The 18,880-nt window shown below is 49.0% G+C and overlaps 1 protein-coding gene across 1 annotated transcript in view; it reads left to right on the forward strand.

Annotated features, from left to right (window-relative positions):
• Window positions 1–18,880, forward strand: part of ADAMTS2 (ADAM metallopeptidase with thrombospondin type 1 motif 2) — a 244,553-nt gene that overhangs the window by 193,115 nt on the left and 32,558 nt on the right. Inside the window, exons 7-10 of the mRNA XM_043585562.1 lie at window positions 1,503–1,608; window positions 2,330–2,473; window positions 2,936–3,068; window positions 4,389–4,502. Of these exons, the coding sequence (XP_043441497.1) occupies window positions 1,503–1,608; window positions 2,330–2,473; window positions 2,936–3,068; window positions 4,389–4,502 (497 nt within the window). The remainder of the gene's footprint in view (window positions 1–1,502; window positions 1,609–2,329; window positions 2,474–2,935; window positions 3,069–4,388; window positions 4,503–18,880) is intronic.

The raw sequence follows: 18,880 nt of genomic DNA on the forward strand, positions 1-18,880 counted from the left end.
GAGCAAAAAAATACTTTAAGATACAAACTTTCTTGTTTATTACAAGGGAAAAAAAGACAGTGGTTCGATTCTGATGCTTTTCCAGACAAGTCTAATGCCAGCAAGCCCTGGGCCACCATGCCTCCTTCCCTTCTCTTCTACTCTTCCCTTTGAACAGTTGCTTTGGGATCTCCCTGTGGGGTCTGCAAGGAGTGAGGCTGGGTCAGGGTTCTGAGGGCCAGAGCTCCTTGCTTGGTGGGCCTCCAGGTGGTGTCTTAGCAGAGGCCCCCTTTGGCACACACAGCTCTGTACGCACTTCTTTATCTTGTCCAGGGAGGGGCAAGTGGCTGGCCCCATTCTCTGGCTTTTCTCAGTTGTAGGTACATCTCAGCATCATGACCCCCCCCCCCCACTCCTCTTCCATGGGAATGCTGTCCTCCAGCCTTCCCTGGAGACATCTGAAGAACAACTTCACCCTGTGATCAGACTCTGCTCACCCAGGGGGAATCAGCTGTTCAACAGGCTGGCCACCCACAGTCCTTCTCGCCTCCCTCCCTGCTTGGGATGTTCTAGCTCATTCCTTAATTCTCCCGTTGCTCCCTGTGTGTCTCCCTTTCCCCCGACTGCTTCTTTGGGCCACACAATGTCACTGGGTTGGCAAAACACACTGTGTCTTTTCACTGTTACCTGTGAATTCAGTGGTTCTTTCAAAGCCCCTTGAGTGGGGATGGGGTTGGGCTGGCTGAGGGGGGTGGGGATGGGGGTGGGGTCCTTGGGCATCTTATGTCAGAGGGATGTGGCCTGCTCCAGCTCCCCCCCCCTCCTTGCTCCTGCTCCCCACCCTCCCCTTGGGGGCACCTGGTCTGGTTCTGGCCCCTTCCCCACAGACCCCTGGAAGAGAGGAGGCCTTTGACAGGAATGTGGCTCAGAATCTCCTCGGCCAGAGTGCAGGTTCACCAGCTGAGAGCTCTGAGGGCCTTGTCTGCAGCTGAACTACTCCCTCAGCCCTCTCCGCCAGTCCTGGCTGTGTGACAGCAGGGCAGTGTGGCGTCCAGCTCTGCCTGAGCAGCTTCAGGGCCTACCCTCACCACTCCCTGTATGTGCTATGGAAATGGGTGGAGCTGGGGTCTCACAGGACCCAGGGAAGACCTTCCTGAGGGAGTGGGTTCAGAGGGCCAGGGTTCCTGCAGCTTCGGGAGGTGGGGTGGAGGCCATGTATTGCCCAGGGGCCAGAAGATCACTCCGCAAAGTGGGAAGGTGGGAAGTGGGGTGCAGGAGAACAGCAGGCAGGAAGCTGCAGAGGGGACCGGGAGTCCTAGCAGTTGAGACCTGGGACACTCACCCCGGCTGCAGTGTGGACACTGACGGACAGGGCTGCTGCCTGGGGCCACCTGTCTCCTGGGAAATTGGTTTGGCTTGTTTGCTCTGGGGACAGTGGGGGGTGGGGGCACTGGGGCCAGGGCCCCCTGATTCAGGCAGGGCTGTGGGCCTGGGAGCTAGAGCCACCCTTTGTCTCCTCCCAGGCTATGCTCCTGTCACCGGGATGTGCCACCCCGTCCGTAGCTGCACTCTGAACCACGAGGATGGCTTCTCCTCGGCATTCGTGGTGGCCCACGAGACCGGCCATGTGTAAGTGGCTTCGCTGTCCTAGCTGCGTGGGGAAGATTGGGGCTCCCCTGTTCTCCTCTGTGCCCTGAGCACTTGAGATGTAATGTCTCCTCTGTATGAAAAGCACTTGGGATGTAATATCCTGACCCCAGCAGTACACAGGGCAGTTCCCTCAGTAGAATGAACAAATCCAGCGCCACCTTGCTGGGGGCCTTCAAGGCATTATGCCGTTCAAGCCCCTGGGCAGGGGCTCCTTACTCCATTTTACACACGAATAACAGGGGCTCTGAGGAAGCCTCGCCCAGAATTAGAGAGCTTGGAGGCAGGGAAGCCACAACCCAACCAGGTGTGCAAGCCCCAGGCGTCCCCTGAAGTTGGGGGCCGGGCAAGCTTGATTGTAAACCTCGCAGGGCCTCTGGGTCTGTGCAGGGATGTGCACCCCATCGGTTGAGTGGGTGGAGACTCCGGGCTGCAGACGCCTCCGCCTCCACTGCGTTCTCAAGAAACAGCGCCCCCTGGAGGGCAGGATCCTGAGGGGCAGGCCTCTGCACACTGGCCCCCACGTGTCCTTGGTTTTAAGAACCGAGCTGGCAAAAAACCCAGCTCGGGGCAGACCAGAGAAAACCACGGGCGGGGGGCGGGGCGCGGGGAGCCACTGGGGTAGGTTGGGGCGGCCCCCCAGCTGCCAGGTCAGTGTGGCCAAGGTGAAGGTCCAGTGAGGCTGCCTTTGTCCCCCGCACAGGCTGGGCATGGAGCACGATGGGCAGGGCAACCGCTGTGGTGACGAGGTGCGGCTGGGCAGCATCATGGCGCCGCTGGTGCAGGCAGCCTTCCACCGCTTCCACTGGTCCCGCTGCAGCCAGCAGGAGCTGAGCCGCTATCTGCAGTGAGTACCTCCCCGTGCGTGTCCCGTGGTGACCCCGCAGCCCTGGGTTCAGCTCTAGGAAGGCGCATGCACAGCACCTACCCCCCCCCCCCCCCACCCAGTGTGCCTGGGCACAGCCCCAGGCCTCAGCCCTCCAGCCTGGGGCACAGGGGAGGGAGAGGGAGAGCAGTGCAGGTGTGTGTGTGTGTGTGTGTGTGTGTGTGTGTGTGTATGGTAGGGAGAGATCCCGTTGTCAGTGTGCCCCGCCTGGCCTGAAAAGTGGGCGCAGCAGCTGCACCTTTAATGGGATGCCTGGGTAGCTTACAGCTACTGAGATGCGGAGGCAGCACAACTGAGAGCTGGAGTGTGCAGATAGGCCCACCACCATGGCTCCAGGAGGGGCTGCGGCTGCCTCCTAGGCTGGACGCCCCCTCCCCCCACGGCACCGAAGGCCGCTTGTGGCACCTCTGTGTCTCCTCACAGCTCCTATGACTGCCTGCGGGATGACCCCTTTGCCCACGACTGGCCGGCGCTGCCCCAGCTCCCAGGACTGCATTACTCCATGAACGAGCAGTGCCGCTTCGACTTCGGCCTGGGCTACATGATGTGCACGGCAGTGAGTGTCAGGGCACCCTGGGGGCTGGGGAGGGGGCAGCTCGCCCTGCCTGGCTAGCTTCTTAGGAGGCAGCTGGTGTTGGGGTGGCTCCAGAGGGCAGGCCGGAGCAGGCCTCCAGGACAGCAGCCTCTCCCTCTGCATCCACTGCCCCTCACCCACTTGGCACCCAGTGCCCACCTGGCAAGTCCGGACAGGGTCCTGGTGACCAGGGCTGTGACCAGGGCATCAGAAGGGATGGCGGGGAAGTACTGGTGAGTCCTCTGCATTGCCTTCAGAGTTCAGGAGGGCTTCCCCGAGGAAGAAGTGAGGTATAAAGGCTAAATGGGAGGAGAGAACATTCTGGAAGGCAGGAATCACATGTGCAAAGGCCTAGAGGTGAGGGAACATAGCGTACAGAGAACCCACCAGATGTACTAGGATCTAGTGCCAGGACAGAGCCAGCAGTAGGAACCCCAGCCATCAGGATTGACTGTACCTGCTGATCAGGGCCCACCCTGTCGCAAGCAGTATGGCGAGAGCATTAGTGTCTGTTAGCATCTGACCTAATGCTCCTCTCAACTGCATGAAGGAAGTATGCAAAGTATTCCCACTTTACATTTGAGGAAACTGAGGACTTAGATAACATGCCTAAGGCCACAGAGCAAGCAAGTGGTGAACTTGGGTACTGATGCAGGTGGTCTAAGCTCTTGCATGACTGCCTAAAGAACTTGGGGGGATTGATTCTCATGACAACAGGAAGCTCTAGAAATGTTTAAAGAGGGGGATAGCATGGCCATATCTGAGTGTCAGCTGGATCCCTCAGGGACATCCTGGAGGAAGAAGTATGGGGATAGCCAAACAGAAAGGCCAGAGAAGAGGCGACTGTGAGGTCCACGGAACAAATACCAAGGGCTGAAGCAAGAGAAGGGCAGAGGGGAGAGCTCCAGGAGGGCTTTAGGGGGTGGAGTCCTCAGCAGGGGGATAGTAGGTGCCCCTAGAGCCCTGCAGTGACAGCCCCTCCTAGCCACCAGCCACTCGTACCTGGGATGCCCACCAGCCTTCCTGCCAGGTATACTGACTCCCAGCTGTCTGTCCAGACTCCATGGCAGGTGCAGGGGCCAAGGACTGGAGGCTGGGGAGGCCCCTCAGCCACCACAGGGACAGGAAGCAGCTACTGCATGCTGGAGGTTGTCACAACCTCAGAATCATACAGAGCTCAGGGCACCACACGTGGGCCACCAAATCATGCCTGACTCCACCCTGTCCAAGAGGACCCTGGGGGACCCTAAGGGACCTGCAGTGGGAGGCAGCCTGGTGAGCTGCCCCTGCTCTCTCTTCTAGTTCCGGACCTTCGACCCCTGCAAACAGCTGTGGTGCAGCCACCCTGACAATCCCTACTTTTGCAAGACCAAGAAGGGCCCCCCTCTGGACGGGACCATGTGTGCACCTGGCAAGGTGAGTGGGAGCAGAGGGCAGGCAGTGTGACATGCCCAGATCTCCAGGAACAGGCCCTGCACCACAGGTGGAGCTGGGTGAGGGGTCTTCTCCAGGCACCCCTGCCTCCTTCCTAATAAATCCTCACATGTGACACCAGAGTTTCTGTCCCCTCCACTTCGAACCCACTATTTCTTCTGTCGGAGCAAACCTGGTGTCTCAGAGTTTCTCACTGTGCTCCAAGCACCCCCCAATTCAGGAATCCCTACTCTGAGGAGCAGTTTCAGGGTTCTGGCAGTCTTCTGTCCCCCCGTGGACACTGTGGGTGACTGGGTCACTTCACTTTAAGGCCAAAATTGGGGGTTGGTGACACCTGGGTCCCTAGCCCCAGCATCATCAGGCTTAGCTTAGCCTCTCCTTCCCTGGGGCCTCTGTGTTTGCCCCCTGGTGGGCACACTTGTTCCCTTGAGGCGGCTCCAGGCTCCATGGCTGGCTGCCCCGGCACCTGCCAGCAGCCTCAGACCCACTTCCCACCCTCCAGCAACTTGACAAAAGATGGGCTTTTCTTACCTTGTCCTTTCTGCCGAAACTCTGGGCTTGGTTCTCACAGGCTCAGATGAAATCGCATGCTTACTCTTCAGCAAATCACTTGCTGAGGGCTGGCTCATGCAGGGGAGCCAAAGCGTGGGTGACAGACTACTGATGACAGACCATGTGAGCTCAGCCCACAGAAGCCCTGCAGACCTGGTGGTTGGGGATGGGGAGTGGGGAGTGCCCACAACACCTGTGCCCCAACATCAGGCCTAAAAAGGCCCCCAAATCGTCCAGGCCTGAGGTCCCTCCATGCAGGCCTTAAATTCTGGCTACTTTTAGTTCCTGGTAGAACTTCTTCAAGACACAGATTTCTAAGCCCACTCTTAAAGATTTTGGTTTAGGGTAAGGATCAGGAATTACTTTTGTTTTTGTTTTGTTTTGTTTTGTCTTATTTTTAAATTATTTTTTAATTTTTAATTGTAATAAATTTAGTAATTTAATTTTTTAATATTTGCCCTTTTAACCATCTTCTACAATCCCATGGCCTTTTAGTACATTCACAGTGTTGTGCACCTGTCACCATTATGTAGTTCTAGAACTTCATCACCCCAAAGGGAGACCCCATTAAGCAGTGACTCCCCTATTAAGCTGTCTCCAGCCCCTGGCAACCACTAATCTGCCTCTGTCTCTAAGGATTTTCCCATTCTCAAATTCCACATGAATAGAATCACACAATATGTGGCCTTTTGTGTCTGGCTTCTCTTGTTGAATGTTATTAAGGTTCATTTGTATTGTAGCATGTGTCAGTGTTTTATTCCTTTTTATGACTGAATAATATTCTACCTCATGCTTAGACCACAATTCGTTTATCTGTTCATACATTGATGGACATTTTGATTGTTCCCACCTTTTGGTATTTGTGAATAGCGCTGCTATTGCTATAAACACCTGTGTACAAATTTTTGCTTGAAGCTCTGGGAATTGTTGTGGTTTTTTGTTTTTTGTGTTTTGTTTTGTTTAATCAAAATTTATTTATTTATTTTCAGGAAGAGAATTTAGTGATTCATCACTTACATATAACACCTAGTGCTCATCCCAACCAGTATCTTCCTTAGAGGCCATTACCCCTTTAGCCCTTCCCCCCACCCAACACCCCGCCAGCAACCCTCAATTTGTTTTCTCTATTTAGAAGTCTCTTATGATTTGTCACCCTCTCTGTTTTTATCTTATTTTTGCTTTCTTTCCCTTATGTTCATCTGTTTTGTATCTTAAATTCCACAGATGAGTAAAATCATATGATATTTGTCTTTCTCTAACTGACTTATTCTGCTTAGCTAATACACTCCAGTTCCATCCATGTTGTTGCAAATGGCAAGACTTCATTCTTTTTCATTACCGAGGAATATTCCATTAAATATATATACCACATCTTCTTTATCCATTCATCAGTCATTGGGCATTTGGGCTCTTTCCATACTTTGGCTATTGTTGATAGTGCTGCTATAAACATTGGGGTGCATGTGCCCCTTTGAATCAGCATTTTTCTATCCTTTGGATAAATACCTAGTAGTGCAATTACTGGGTTGTAGGGTAGGTCTAGTTTTAATTTTTTGAGGAACGTCCACACTGTTTTCCCAACCCCATTTGCTCAAAAGACTCTCTTTTTCCCATTGGATATTCTTTCCTGCTTTGTCAAAGGTTAGTTGGCCATACGTTTGTGGGTCCATTTCTGGGTTCTCTATTCTGTTCCATTGAGCTAAGTGTTTTTGTGCCAGTACCATACTGTCTTAATGATTACAGCTTTGTAATACAACTTGAAGTCTGGAATTGTGATACTCCAACTTTGATGTTCTTTTTCAGGATTGCTTTGGCTATTCGGGGTCTTTTCTGGTGCCATACAAATTTTAGAATTGTTTGTTCTAGCTCTGTGAAGAATGCTGGTGTTATGTTAGGGTGGGAACTGGTGATTTGTAAGAGTGCGCCCAGGTGATTTGGCAATGCCCCCAGACTTCACGAGCTGTTAGAAGTTCGAGGTGGGTTGTTGTTAGTAATACGCCAGGGATCTCGTAAAGCCAGAACTGACCACATAGCCCTCCTCCCGCACAGGAGCTCAGTGGAGGGAACACGGGCCCGGGAGCATTTGCCACATCCCTTATGACCAGCTTTGTAAACGCTGAGGTGGGGGCTGAGACTAGCTAGCATGGCTTCCTGCCCCATCCGTGTCCTTACTTTCGACCCGTCCACGCTGCACAGAGAGAAGGTGGATGCGGTGGGAGGCAGCCCTGCACAGGCTTTTACCCCACAGGACCCCAGCCGCTGGGAGGAACATGGGCCAGAGAATGCCTGCACTTCCAGCCAGTCGGCCCCCCTCTTCTTGTGAGGAGGGTGAGGGGAGGTGGTGTCTGGTAAGGAAGGTGCCCAGATGTGGCCAAAGCGCTCCTCCTCACAGAAACCACTAACCTGGCCACTGCCCTTCCTTCATTTTAGGTGGTGGGACCCTGGTTCATTTAGCCCAGTAAATAATATTACATTCTGTTTGTTAAATAACAGAGCAATGCTGAAGGCATCCGGGGCAGAGCTGGGGCTGGGGTCAGCCCACCCTGGTTCATGAGAGCACAGGGAAAACTGACTCACATCAGGGATTCTTGGTGTGTGTGGAGAGGGTGGGTGCAGGGACACAGGAAGAGGCAGGCGCACCTCCTGGGACCTATCACACTCCTCTGCCTGTGTGTGTTTTTATGTTGCAGTCTTACTCGTTATTGCATGTAATTTTTTATTTGGGAGGCAGCCCTCCCTTACCTTCCCCTTTCCTGCAAAACAGGGGAGTGAGGAGGGTGCAGGCAGAAGTCTGGCCTCATTGGAGAAATAACAGGACATCTCAGGGATGGGGAGGCATGGCTGTGAAGTGTTCAGCTGTCCCTTTCCCTCTGGCCCCAGCACCACCACCACCACCACCCCCCCCCCTCCTGCAGGGAGTGACAGAGCTTAGGCTCAGGACACAGTGTGGCCTCCTAGGATCCTCATTGTCCACATTCTCCAGCAGCTCATCCCAAACACGTTGTCCCCTCTTGGCCTCCACAGCCAGATTATGCCCCTGCTTACTCAGTGTTGTGTATCCACCATTTCCCAGAGACAGAACAATCCGTACCTACATTCCACACACAGGGATGACCTAGAGAGAGCAAACAAACGAACCACCCGCCCTCCACCCTCTAGGTTCACAGCGAGCCTGCCCTGGGTCAGAATCTATGAGGGCCGGGTAGGCAGGGGATGTCAACAGCACCCTTGGGGTTCGGGGCCCCGTGCCTCAGAGAGATGAAGCAGAGAGGATCAAGGTGGGGAGGAGCAAGGGCCAGTGGTGTATGGCTCTCCCATGGAATCAAAAGGTGGGTTTGGCTGAGAGGGGAGAGGGGAGCATGTTGCCCTCTGACAGAAGTGGGCAGTGGGCCTGAGCATCAGTCTGCTTGGTCAGATTCATTCATTCATTCGTTCCTTCACATTCACTGCATGTGTCTTGCCCCTCCACCTCCTTCAGACCTTACTGTCTGTGGCGGTCAGCCATGAACATGAAGAGGCAGTGAGGATGGGGCTGGGGAGTGGCCAGTTGGGGAACCCAGAGAGGCTTCCCAGTCAATGACCCCCACTGACGCCCGAAAAGTGAGAGGAGCAGTCCAGGTGGGAGACGGTGCAGGGCGGGAGCCTGGTGAGGAAGGCCAGGGAGGGCAGATGAAACAGGGAGGACTTGTGTTTCATAGTACAGTGTATTTACATAAAATTTGACATGGAGGAAGTCCAAGAGATCAGAGAAACAGTTTGTTTGTCATGGATCCTGAAGGAAGGGTTCCAGGGGGCCATGCTCCGAAGTACCAGGGTGGGTCAGGTTAGGAGGCAAAGCATGGGAGCAGCTGTGGTTTCTGTAGAAAGGAACAGGTGAGGCAGGGTAAGCAGGCTTGGGATTGGTCAATGTGAATAATTTCAGTGGGCAGGAGGGACTGATACCTCTGGTATCATCCAGTACCTTTCCCCGGGGGTGATTCGAACAGAAGGTGACCTTGAATGTGAGAGTCTGATAGAGGAAGTGTTTGGGTCATCAGCTCTGGATTATTGGTTGGTTTGCATTTAAAAATCCCGCTACTGGGTGAGTTGTTTACTATCCTTAGAAACTGGCTAATCCTGGAAGGGGCAGTCCCTTTAGGGTCAGCAGGGGTCCAGATGTCAAAGCATCAGAATCCAGGAAACAAAAAACTTGGTGATTACCCATGGCTCCCCAGGAGGCTACAGGTGACAGCCTGTCCCTGTCGTGCCCTGTTCAGGGTGCTGGCAACATTGCTCAAATCTGCTGCCAGACAGGCACGCCCTGGAGCAGAGACAGGCCAAGCACAGAGGGTCCTTTCAGGTGCCCTCTGCCCCACAGACCAGGCTGGTGGGCTCACCTTGCCCTCCCTGATTGAGCCAGGGTTGGAGCAGAGGGGGGTCAAAGATGGCTCCCACCTCAGCATGTTGGCAGGAAAGAGTCCTCCAAGTGCTCTCACATTGACACACAGCATCTTGGGGAAGCAACATCCACTCTCCGTTTTCATGAATTTAGTTTCAGAGACACGGGCCTGGTGTAAGGGCCCCATGATGCCCCTGTGTCATGCTTCATGTTTCCCTTGCACAGCTGAGAAGGGGCAGGCAGGCATAGTGACAGGGGCAGCCCAGGATCTGGACCCAAAAGTTCAAGCCCTGGGTCTCCTTCCTCACCATGTGACCTTGGGCATCCTTTCTCTTCTCGGGCAAGTCACCTAAGTGTCCAGCTCACTTATCCTCACAGGCTCCTGGCATGTGGTACCCACCTGGCATATGCTGGCAGGTAGAGGAAGGCTGAGGACCGCAGTGGTTCAGAAATGCTAACCGTGCACTTCCCTGAAACAGGCAGCCTACCTTTCAGGCTTTCAGAGCAACCCAGCAGAATTCCTGGCCCCTGCCTGGATGCATCAGTGTTCTCCACGGTATTATTCTGTGAAGCAGCTCCCTTGGATTTGTCACAGGCCCAGGATTCACTCAGGACAGGTGGCTTTGTGCTTTTAAATGTTTCAGCCTCTCTATTGTATGAAATATTTGTAGGCATTTAAACATATGTTTATAAAGCATTTTAATAACCTTAAACATGTTTTTTAAAATAATAGCACTGAGGCATCGGAGTATGAAATTGTTCACGTGAGGTGATGTCGAATGCTCGTAGTCATTTAGGAGGAAATAAAACAAAATATCGGAAGGATGTCTTCTGAGTGGTGGAATTAAGGGTAGTTTTCCTTTCTTTCTGCCTTGCTTCGTGTTCTCTACAATGCATGTGTATTGCCTCTGTGCATTTGGACCCAAGTTTGTGGGAGAGGTGGCCCATCACAATGTGGAATGTTCTGAGTTGTCCTGAGCCCAGCTTCCTATTTCCAGACTTGGCACCGATTTGTCCCACCCAGCTTCCTATTTCCAGACTTGGCACCAATTTGTCCCATAGGGACAAGGGGACCACTGTCTAGCCTCCTCCATCCTCCTGGTCCTTGGTGCCCTCGACCAGCAGTGACTTGGAAGTTGCACCCCAGTCACAGCCTTCAGAGATGCCAGGAGCCCTCACTCCCTCTGTGTCTGAGTCAGCTCAGGGTGCTGTAACAAAAATACCATAGACTGGGGGGATTCAACAGCCAACATTTGTCTCTCCCAGTTCTGGAGGCTGGAAGTCTGAGATCAGGATGCCAGACTGGTCAGGTTCTGGCGACAGCTGCAGAATGCCATCTGCCCTTGCTGTGTCCTCACGTTTCAGAGACAGAAATAGTCTTTCTAGTGTCTTTTTATAAAGGTGCCAATCTCATAAGGGGCTTCACCCTCATGACCACCGGGTCATGTGATGGGTCTAATACCATCACATTGGTGCTTAGGCTTGAACATAAGAATTTGGAGAGGATGCAAACATTCATTCCACAGCATCTTCTTACCTGGGCCCTCTTCCCTGCCTGCCAGCCCCACCTTGCACCACCAGCTGGGGGGCCACCAGCCAGTGTTTCTGTGGGTTCTTTCCTTCTCTTCAATGATTGAGTGAGGGGCACTTTGGGGTAAGATATGAGGTAACTGTGGTCTGGAAGGTCATGACCAGCATCATTGGTGGCCTGCAGACACATCTGCCTGACCCCAGGCTTGCCAGCTGTGCACCAGCCTTATGATGGTGGAGCCTTTGGCTGCTTGCCCAGACCCTGGGAAGGAGAATCTGGAGAGTGGAAGACTCTGTCTCACCTCACAAGGGCTCACACTGGTATGAAGGCAGGTCTGGGAGTCCCTTGGTAGGTTAGGAAGGGTGAGAAGCCTATGGAAGGAAGGAAGGAAGGAAGGAAGGAAGGAAGGAAGGAAGGAAAGGAAGGAAGAGAAGGAAGGGAGGGAGGGAGGGAGGGAGAAAGAAAGGAAGGAAGGGAAAGAGGAAGGAAGGGAGGGAGGAAGGAAGGAAGGGAAAAATGAAGGAAGGAAGGGAGGGAGGGAAGGAGGGAGGAAGAAAGGAAGGAAGGGAAAGAGGAAGGAAGGGAAAAAGGAAGGAGGGAAGGGAGGGAGGAAGGAAGGAAGGGAGAGAAGAAGGAAGGGAGGAAGGAAGGGAGAGAAGGGAGGAAGGGAGAGAAGAAGGAAGGGAGGAAGGAAGGGAGAGAAGGGAGGAAGGAAGGAAGGAAGGAAGGAAGGAAGGAAGGAAGGAAGGAAGAGCTGAGGCAGGCTCCCAAGCAGAGATGTGCACAGGGGTAGGGGAGGCAGGCATGGGTTTGTCTGAGAGAGGAGAACCAGGAGGGAAGCGTGGCAGTGACGTGGGTCAGAGTTGGCAGCATGGCTCCCTAGGAATGGACTCTGAGACAGAGATCCAATTGTGGGCATCTTCCTGGGGAACGCCTGCAGGATCACATCTGTGGGAAGAGTGAGGCATCAAATAGCAATATGGCCACGTTATGGGTCTCAGCAGACCCCACCCAAAGCTCTGGGCTGAACTTTCAGACCTGTGCCCAACTTTGACCAGTGGTTGGTTGTGGCTATTCCCAGGAAAGAGGCATGACTCTGGGCTAGGCAGCGCTCTTTGGCTGAGGGCATTTCCTGGAGAAGGACTCAACTGTGAGCATGGACAACCAACACACTTCATGGCTGGGGGAGCGAGAGCCTCAGTCCTGAAGGGGGATGTCTTTTTGGCATCTGCTGCCCTGGGTGTGGGGGAAGGAAGTGGAGTGTTAGGCTTCCTGAGCAGCAGCATTTGCAAAGGCTGGGAGGGAAGCAAGTATGGTCTGTCCAGAGACCAGTCAGTGTCTGGGTGCCTGGCATGGTGGTGGGCAATGAGGCAGGAGGGGCGAGTAGGAGCCGGTCAGGCAGAGCCAGGCTAGGCTAAAGAGCTAGTCTGAATCCTGCAGCAGCAGGAGCCTGCGGAAGGTTTTGAGAGAAGAGCAGAGGTGAATCCACCATGAATCTTAGGATGCGTGTGCTCCAGCACCTAATACTTCCATTGGGCCCCTTACGATGTCATGTGTTCACATGGTCATGTGTTTTCGTAAAGTTTGCAGAAGTAATTTAACTGTAATCAATTAAGATCACTTCTCTTTTCACATCCCCTTCCCCTCCAATATACTTCTTGCACCAGCAGTAGAGTGGCAATGCGTGCTCTGTGGCTTCAACTAAGGAGAAATTGCATTTGAAGTCTGTTTACTGGCTTGTGTCTGTGGTCTCAGTATCTTTTGTGTCCAGTTAAGTTACTGACTGTAGCTGTCCAGGGGCAGGAATAACGTCTAGAGACACTCCGGCCACCACCACGTCAATTCACTGTGAAATCTGCGTGGTACGCAGCTCATGGCCCTTAGATCATTGCAGAAAAAGTGGCTCAGCTATACCTGAGGGCACAGCGGCTTCCGTATTGGCAATAGTTTATGTTTGCTTCTGAGGTTTATCTTGCAGACGGGCTCCTTTAAACACAGATCCAACTTGGGTGTTTCTTTAAAAAGGCTAAGTGTAACCAGATGGTCTGCTTGTTAAAAAGCTGTCCACGCCTCACAGCATATGGATTTCAAAATATAAGAGGTGCTAAAATAAATTTTCAGAGACCAGGAGAGAAAGCTGAGTGCAAATGGGATGCAGAAAGTTTATTCAAAACGTTGATGAAGCTTCAATACACCAGTTGAACTGCAACTTTGAAAGTTGTTTTGGAACTCTTCGGTAAAAAAATAAGGGAGAAATTACAGACTTCTGATTTGGACAGATGCATAAAGGTACCATCTTTTTCAAATTTATGTATTAAATAAAATTCAGGTAAAAATTAATAGAAGACAAGAGGAAGAAAAGGAGTAAAGAAATCAGGAGAAGTAATGCCGACTTCAAAAATTTAACTGTAGGGGAACCTGGGTGGCTCAGTCGGTTGAGCGTCCGACTTCAGCTCAGGTCATGATCTCATGGCTCATGGGTTCGAGCCCCACATTGGGCTCTGTGCTGACAGTGTAGAGCCTGGAGCCTGCTTTCGATTCTGTGTCTCCCTCTCTCTCTGTCCCGTTCACACTGTCACTTTCTCTCAAAAATAAATAAATGTTAAAAAAATTTTTTTTAACACAAAAATTTAATTGTAACAAGAAAAGGTTTCAGATCAAACCCAAAGCAGCCATTCATTAGGAGGAAGAGATAAATATCAAAGGGAAGGAACAGACAGGCTCTTGAAATGTTTGACATTAACTGGATTCAGTTAATGAAGAGGGGTGAATTTGATGAGCACATTGGAAAAGCATTTAAACTTCTTTCTGACTTGACATGAAATGTTGACAACATCAAAGACAACATGAAGCTCAGAATATTACCCCTGCAATAAGTAAGAATGTCAACAGGAACTGTTACTGAGTGTTCCCAATTCAGAGAGCGTTTAAAATCAGGCTGAGAGAGAAAACTTGAAATGCCCTGAAATCCACATCAGAAAACAAACTGGATAGCAGTGTCTCCAGATTTGATCATCTCAGTGTTCCCATTACACCACCAATAGCTTATCTAAATTATCAATAATTTGAAAATGAAGGGGAGCTGGGGAGCTCAGTCAGGTAAGTGTCAGCACTCTTGATTTCTGCTCAGGTCACGGTCTCACGGTTCATGACATCGAGCCCCACCTGGGGCTCAGCACTGACAGCACAGAGCCAGTTTGAGATTCTCTCTGTCCCTTTCTCTCTGCCCCTCCCCACCTCAAAATAAATAAATAAACTTTAAAAAAAATAAAGAAAATACTTCCCTCAACCTGCTCAAACCAGGATTAGCAAGCTGTCACACACAGACCCATGCTTCCTGCCACCTGGCTTCCTCCCCTCCCCCACCAACAGCTTCATTAAGATGTGATTCACATTTAAAATCACCAGTTCGTGGTTTTCAGTATATTCACAGAGTTGTGCAACTATCACCACGATCAAATTTTAGAATATTGTTGTCACTCCCCAAAGAAGCCGCGTACTGGTTAGCAGTCTCTCTGGTTCAATCCTCTCCACTCAGCCTCCACCACAGTCCTGAGCAATCACTAATCTACTTTCTGTCTCTGTAGATTTGCCTCTTCTGGACATTTCTTATAAACGGACTCATATAACATGTGTCCTTTGTTCCTGGCTTTCTTTAATAGTATAGCATTCCTAAGACTCATCCGCGTTGTAGCGTCTATCTATGTTGTAGTGTGTGTCCATACTTTATTCCTTTTAGTGGCTAATAATCCATTGTGGAGATAACACTGTGTTTTATTTATCCATTTATCATTCGATGGGCATCTGAATTGTTTCTGCTTTTCAGCTCTTATGAGAGATGCTGCTATGAACGTTCCTGTATGAGTTATGGGTAGATGCGTCGCTTTTCTTGGATACGTACCTGGGAGTGGAATTGTTGAATCTTACCGCAGCTCTCTGTCTCACGTTTTGCAAAACTGCCAGACCAGTTCCCAAAGCAGCTGCACTTTTTTTTACATTTGAGCTAGCATTGTTGTGAGGGTTCTGATTTCTCCACATCCTCCCTGGAACTTGTTGTACTCTGTGTTTTTCTTGGATGTGGATGTGAAGTGTTACTTTGTTGTGGTTTTTTTGTTTTGTTTTGTTTTTTAGAGAGAAAGAGAGCATGTGCATGCTTGCATGAGTGGGGAAGGGGCAGAGGGAGAGAGAGAGCGAGAGAGAGGGAATCCCAAGCAGGCTCCACACTCAGCACAGAGCCTGATGCAGGGCTCCAACCCACAAACCATGAGATCATGACCTAAGCCGAAATCAAGAGTCAGACGCTTAACGGACTGAGCCACCCAGGCACCCCCTTACTGTGGTTTTGATTTCCCTAATGATGTTGAGCATCTTTTCATCATGTGCTAAGTGACTGTTCATATATATATATACACACACAAACATACACACACATATATGTGTGTGTTTCTTTTGGGGGGATAGATGTCTGTTCATTTCCTCTGCATATTTTCTAATTGAGTTATTCATCTTTCTATTATTGAGTTATAGGAGTTCTTTATATATTCTGGATACAAGTCCCGTATTGGGGTTATCAGATGGATCATTTGCAAGCATTTTCTCCCATTTTGTGGGTTGTCTTTTCAATTTCATGACAGTATCATTTGAGGCACAAAAGATTTCAATATTGGTGAGATCCAATGTATCGGTTTTTTTTTTTTTCTTTTGTTGCCTGTGCTTCTAGCGTTGTATCTAAGAAATCATTGCGGTTAGGTCAAGAAGATGTATTTCTGTGTTGTATTCGGAGTATAGTCCTCACATTTAGGTTTATGATCCATTTTCAGCTGATTTTTTTGTGTGAGGTGTGAGATAGGGATCCAATTTCATCCTTCTCTGCGTGTGGATTTCCAGTCATCTCAGCACCATTATCAAAGAGACTTTTCTCTTTCCATTGAATCATCTTGTCATCCTTGTTGAAAACCAACTGACCACATGTAAGGGCTCATTTCTGGAGTGTGCATTCTGTTGCATCAATAGATTTGTCTTTCCTTATGGGAGGGGCACATGGTCTTGATTACTGTAGTTTTGTACTAAGCTTTGAAGTAGGGAAGCATGAGTCATCCTACTTTGTTCTTTTTCTTTTTTTTTTTCCTAAAGATTTATTTATTTTTGAGAGAGAAGAGTAAAAGTGGGGAAGGGATAGAGGGTGGCAGGTACAGAAGATCTGAAGCAGGCTGCACACTGATAGCAGTGAACCCGATGCGGGGCTCAAACTCATGAGCCGTGAGATCATGACCTGAGCCAAGTCTGATGCTCAACTGACTGAGCCACCCAGTTGCCCCTATTTTGTTCTTTTTCAAGATTGTTCTGGCTGTTCCCAGTCCTTTGAGCTGTAAGAATGGCTAGAACCAAAAAAATAAAGAAATAACAAGTGTTGGTGAGGATGCCCATGTCAATTTTAGGAGCAGTTTCTCAATTTCTGCAAAACTCCAGTAGGGATTTTGATAGGATTACATTGAATCTAGAGTGTCGACATACTAACAGCCTGACCCATAAAATGGGATGTCTTTCTTTTTATTTGGATCTTTATTTCAACAGTGTTTTGTAGTTTTCAGTGTACATATTTTGCACTTCTTTGACTCCATTTATTACTAAGGTTTTTTTTTTTTCTTTTTGGTGCTATTGTAGATAGATTTTCAGTTTCGCATTCAGTTTATTCATAGAATAAAATTCACGGAAATAACAATTGATTTTTCTATATGGATCTTGTGCCCTGCCATATCACTGAATTTCTTTATTGGATCTAATAGTTTTTTAGCAGATTCTTTAGGAGTTTATATAAGATCATGTCATCTGCAAGTAGAGATAGTTTTACTTCTTCTGTTCCAGTCTGGATGTCTTTTGTTTCTTTTTCTTGGCCACTTGTCCTGGCAAGAACTTCCAGTACAATGTTGATTAGAAGTCTTTTTTTTATTTTATTTTTTATAATTTACATCCAAATTAGCTAGCATATAGTGCAACAATGATTTCAGGAGTAGATTCCTTAGTGCCCCTTACCCATTTAGCCCATCCCCCCTCCCACAACCCCTCCAGTAACCCTCTTTTGTTCTCCATATTTAAGAGTCTCTTATGTTTGTTCCCCTCCCTGTTTTCACATTATTTTTGCTTCCCTTCCCTTATGTTCATCTGTTTGGTCTCTTAAAGTCCTCATGTGAGTGAAGTCATATATTTGTATTTCCCTGACTGACTAATTTCACTTAGCACGATACCCTCCAGTTCCATCCACATAGTTGTGAAAGGCAAGATTTCATTCTTTTTGATTTCCAAGTAATACTCCATTGTGTGTGTGTGTGTGTATATATATATATATATATATACCACATCTTCTTTATCCATTCATCCATTGATGGACATTTGGGCTCTTTCCATGCTTTGGCTATTGTTGACAGTGCTGCTATAAACATTGGGGTGCATGTGTCCCTTCAAAACATCATACCTGTATCCCTTGGATAAATGCCTAGTAGTGCAATTGCTGGGTCGTAGGGTAGTTCTATTTTCAGTTTTATGAGGAACCTCCATACTGGTTTCCAGAGTGGCTGCACCAGCTTGCATTCCCATACCTGTATCTATCCTACCAACCAACGTGCCAGTGGTAAATTCCCATAGAAGTCTTGTTCCTGATCACGGGGCAAGCATTCATCCCTTCATGATTAAGCATGATGTTAGCTGTGTGTATTTCCTCGATGTCCTTTATCAGATTGAGGAAATTCTCTTCTGCTCCTTGTCAAGTGTGTGTGTGTGTGTGTGTGTGTGTGTGTTTTCAGGAAAGGATGTTGGATATTGCCAGATTTCTTTTTTTGAGCCTTGCAGCAATCATACAGTTTGTTCTTTATTCTGTTAATATGGTTTATTACATTGATTTATTTTCAGATGTTAAACCTGCATTCCTGGGTAAACGTCACTTGGTCATGGTATATAATCTTTTAATATGATGTTAGATTTGGTTTGCTAGGGTTTTGTTGAGGATTTTTCCATCTGTTTTCATAAGAGATAAAGGTCTTTGTCTGATTTTGGTATCAGACTAATGCTAGCCTCAGAGAATGAATAGGGAAATTTCTTCCTCTTCTATATTTTGGAAGAGTTTTTAAAGGATTGGTATTAATTTTTCTTTAAATGTTTGGTAGAATTCACCAGAGAAACCATCTGGGATTGGGCTATAATTTGTGAGAAGTTTTAAATCACTAATTTAACCTCTTTGCTTGTTATTCATCTGTTCTGATTTTCTGTATCTTATTAAGTTGGTTTTGGTAGTCTGTGTTTCTTCTAGAAACTTCTAGAATTTAAATTATTCTTTGGTGCCATTTGCTTTCAGCCTAAATAACTTCCTTTAGTATTTTCTTACGAGGCATCTTGCTAGCAACGAAATCTCCCTGTTGCTGTTTGTGTGGGAATATTTTTTTCACCTTTATTGTTGAGAGCTAATTTTTCTGGTCATCCTTGATTAACACCACTGCCTCTGGCCTTCATTATTTTGTTTTTAATATTTTTTATTTTTTTTTAATGTTTATTTATTTATGAGAGAGACAGAGTATGAGTGTGGGAGGGGCAGAGAGGGAAACACAGAAACCGAAGCAGGCTCCAGGCTCCAAGCGGTCAGCACAGAGCCCCACGTGGGGCTCGAACTCACAGACTGCGAGATCATGACCTGAGCTGAAGTGGGACGCTCACCCAACTGAGCCACCCAGGCACCTCTAGTAGACATTCTTGAATAAACTTCTCTATTTGTTGTATCGACTTTAGAACAATTTCCAGATACTTTGAGTGGTTGTTAAAAAACAAAAAAGGATTTTCACCAGTTACGTGGTTATCCTACTGAGGAGAGAGTTCACCCGGCTCCTCACAGGTCCACTGTAGATGTTTCTG

Source organism: Prionailurus bengalensis, chromosome A1 (genome assembly GCF_016509475.1).
Source record: "Prionailurus bengalensis isolate Pbe53 chromosome A1, Fcat_Pben_1.1_paternal_pri, whole genome shotgun sequence".
In the NCBI taxonomy this organism is placed as follows: domain Eukaryota; kingdom Metazoa; phylum Chordata; class Mammalia; order Carnivora; family Felidae; genus Prionailurus; species Prionailurus bengalensis.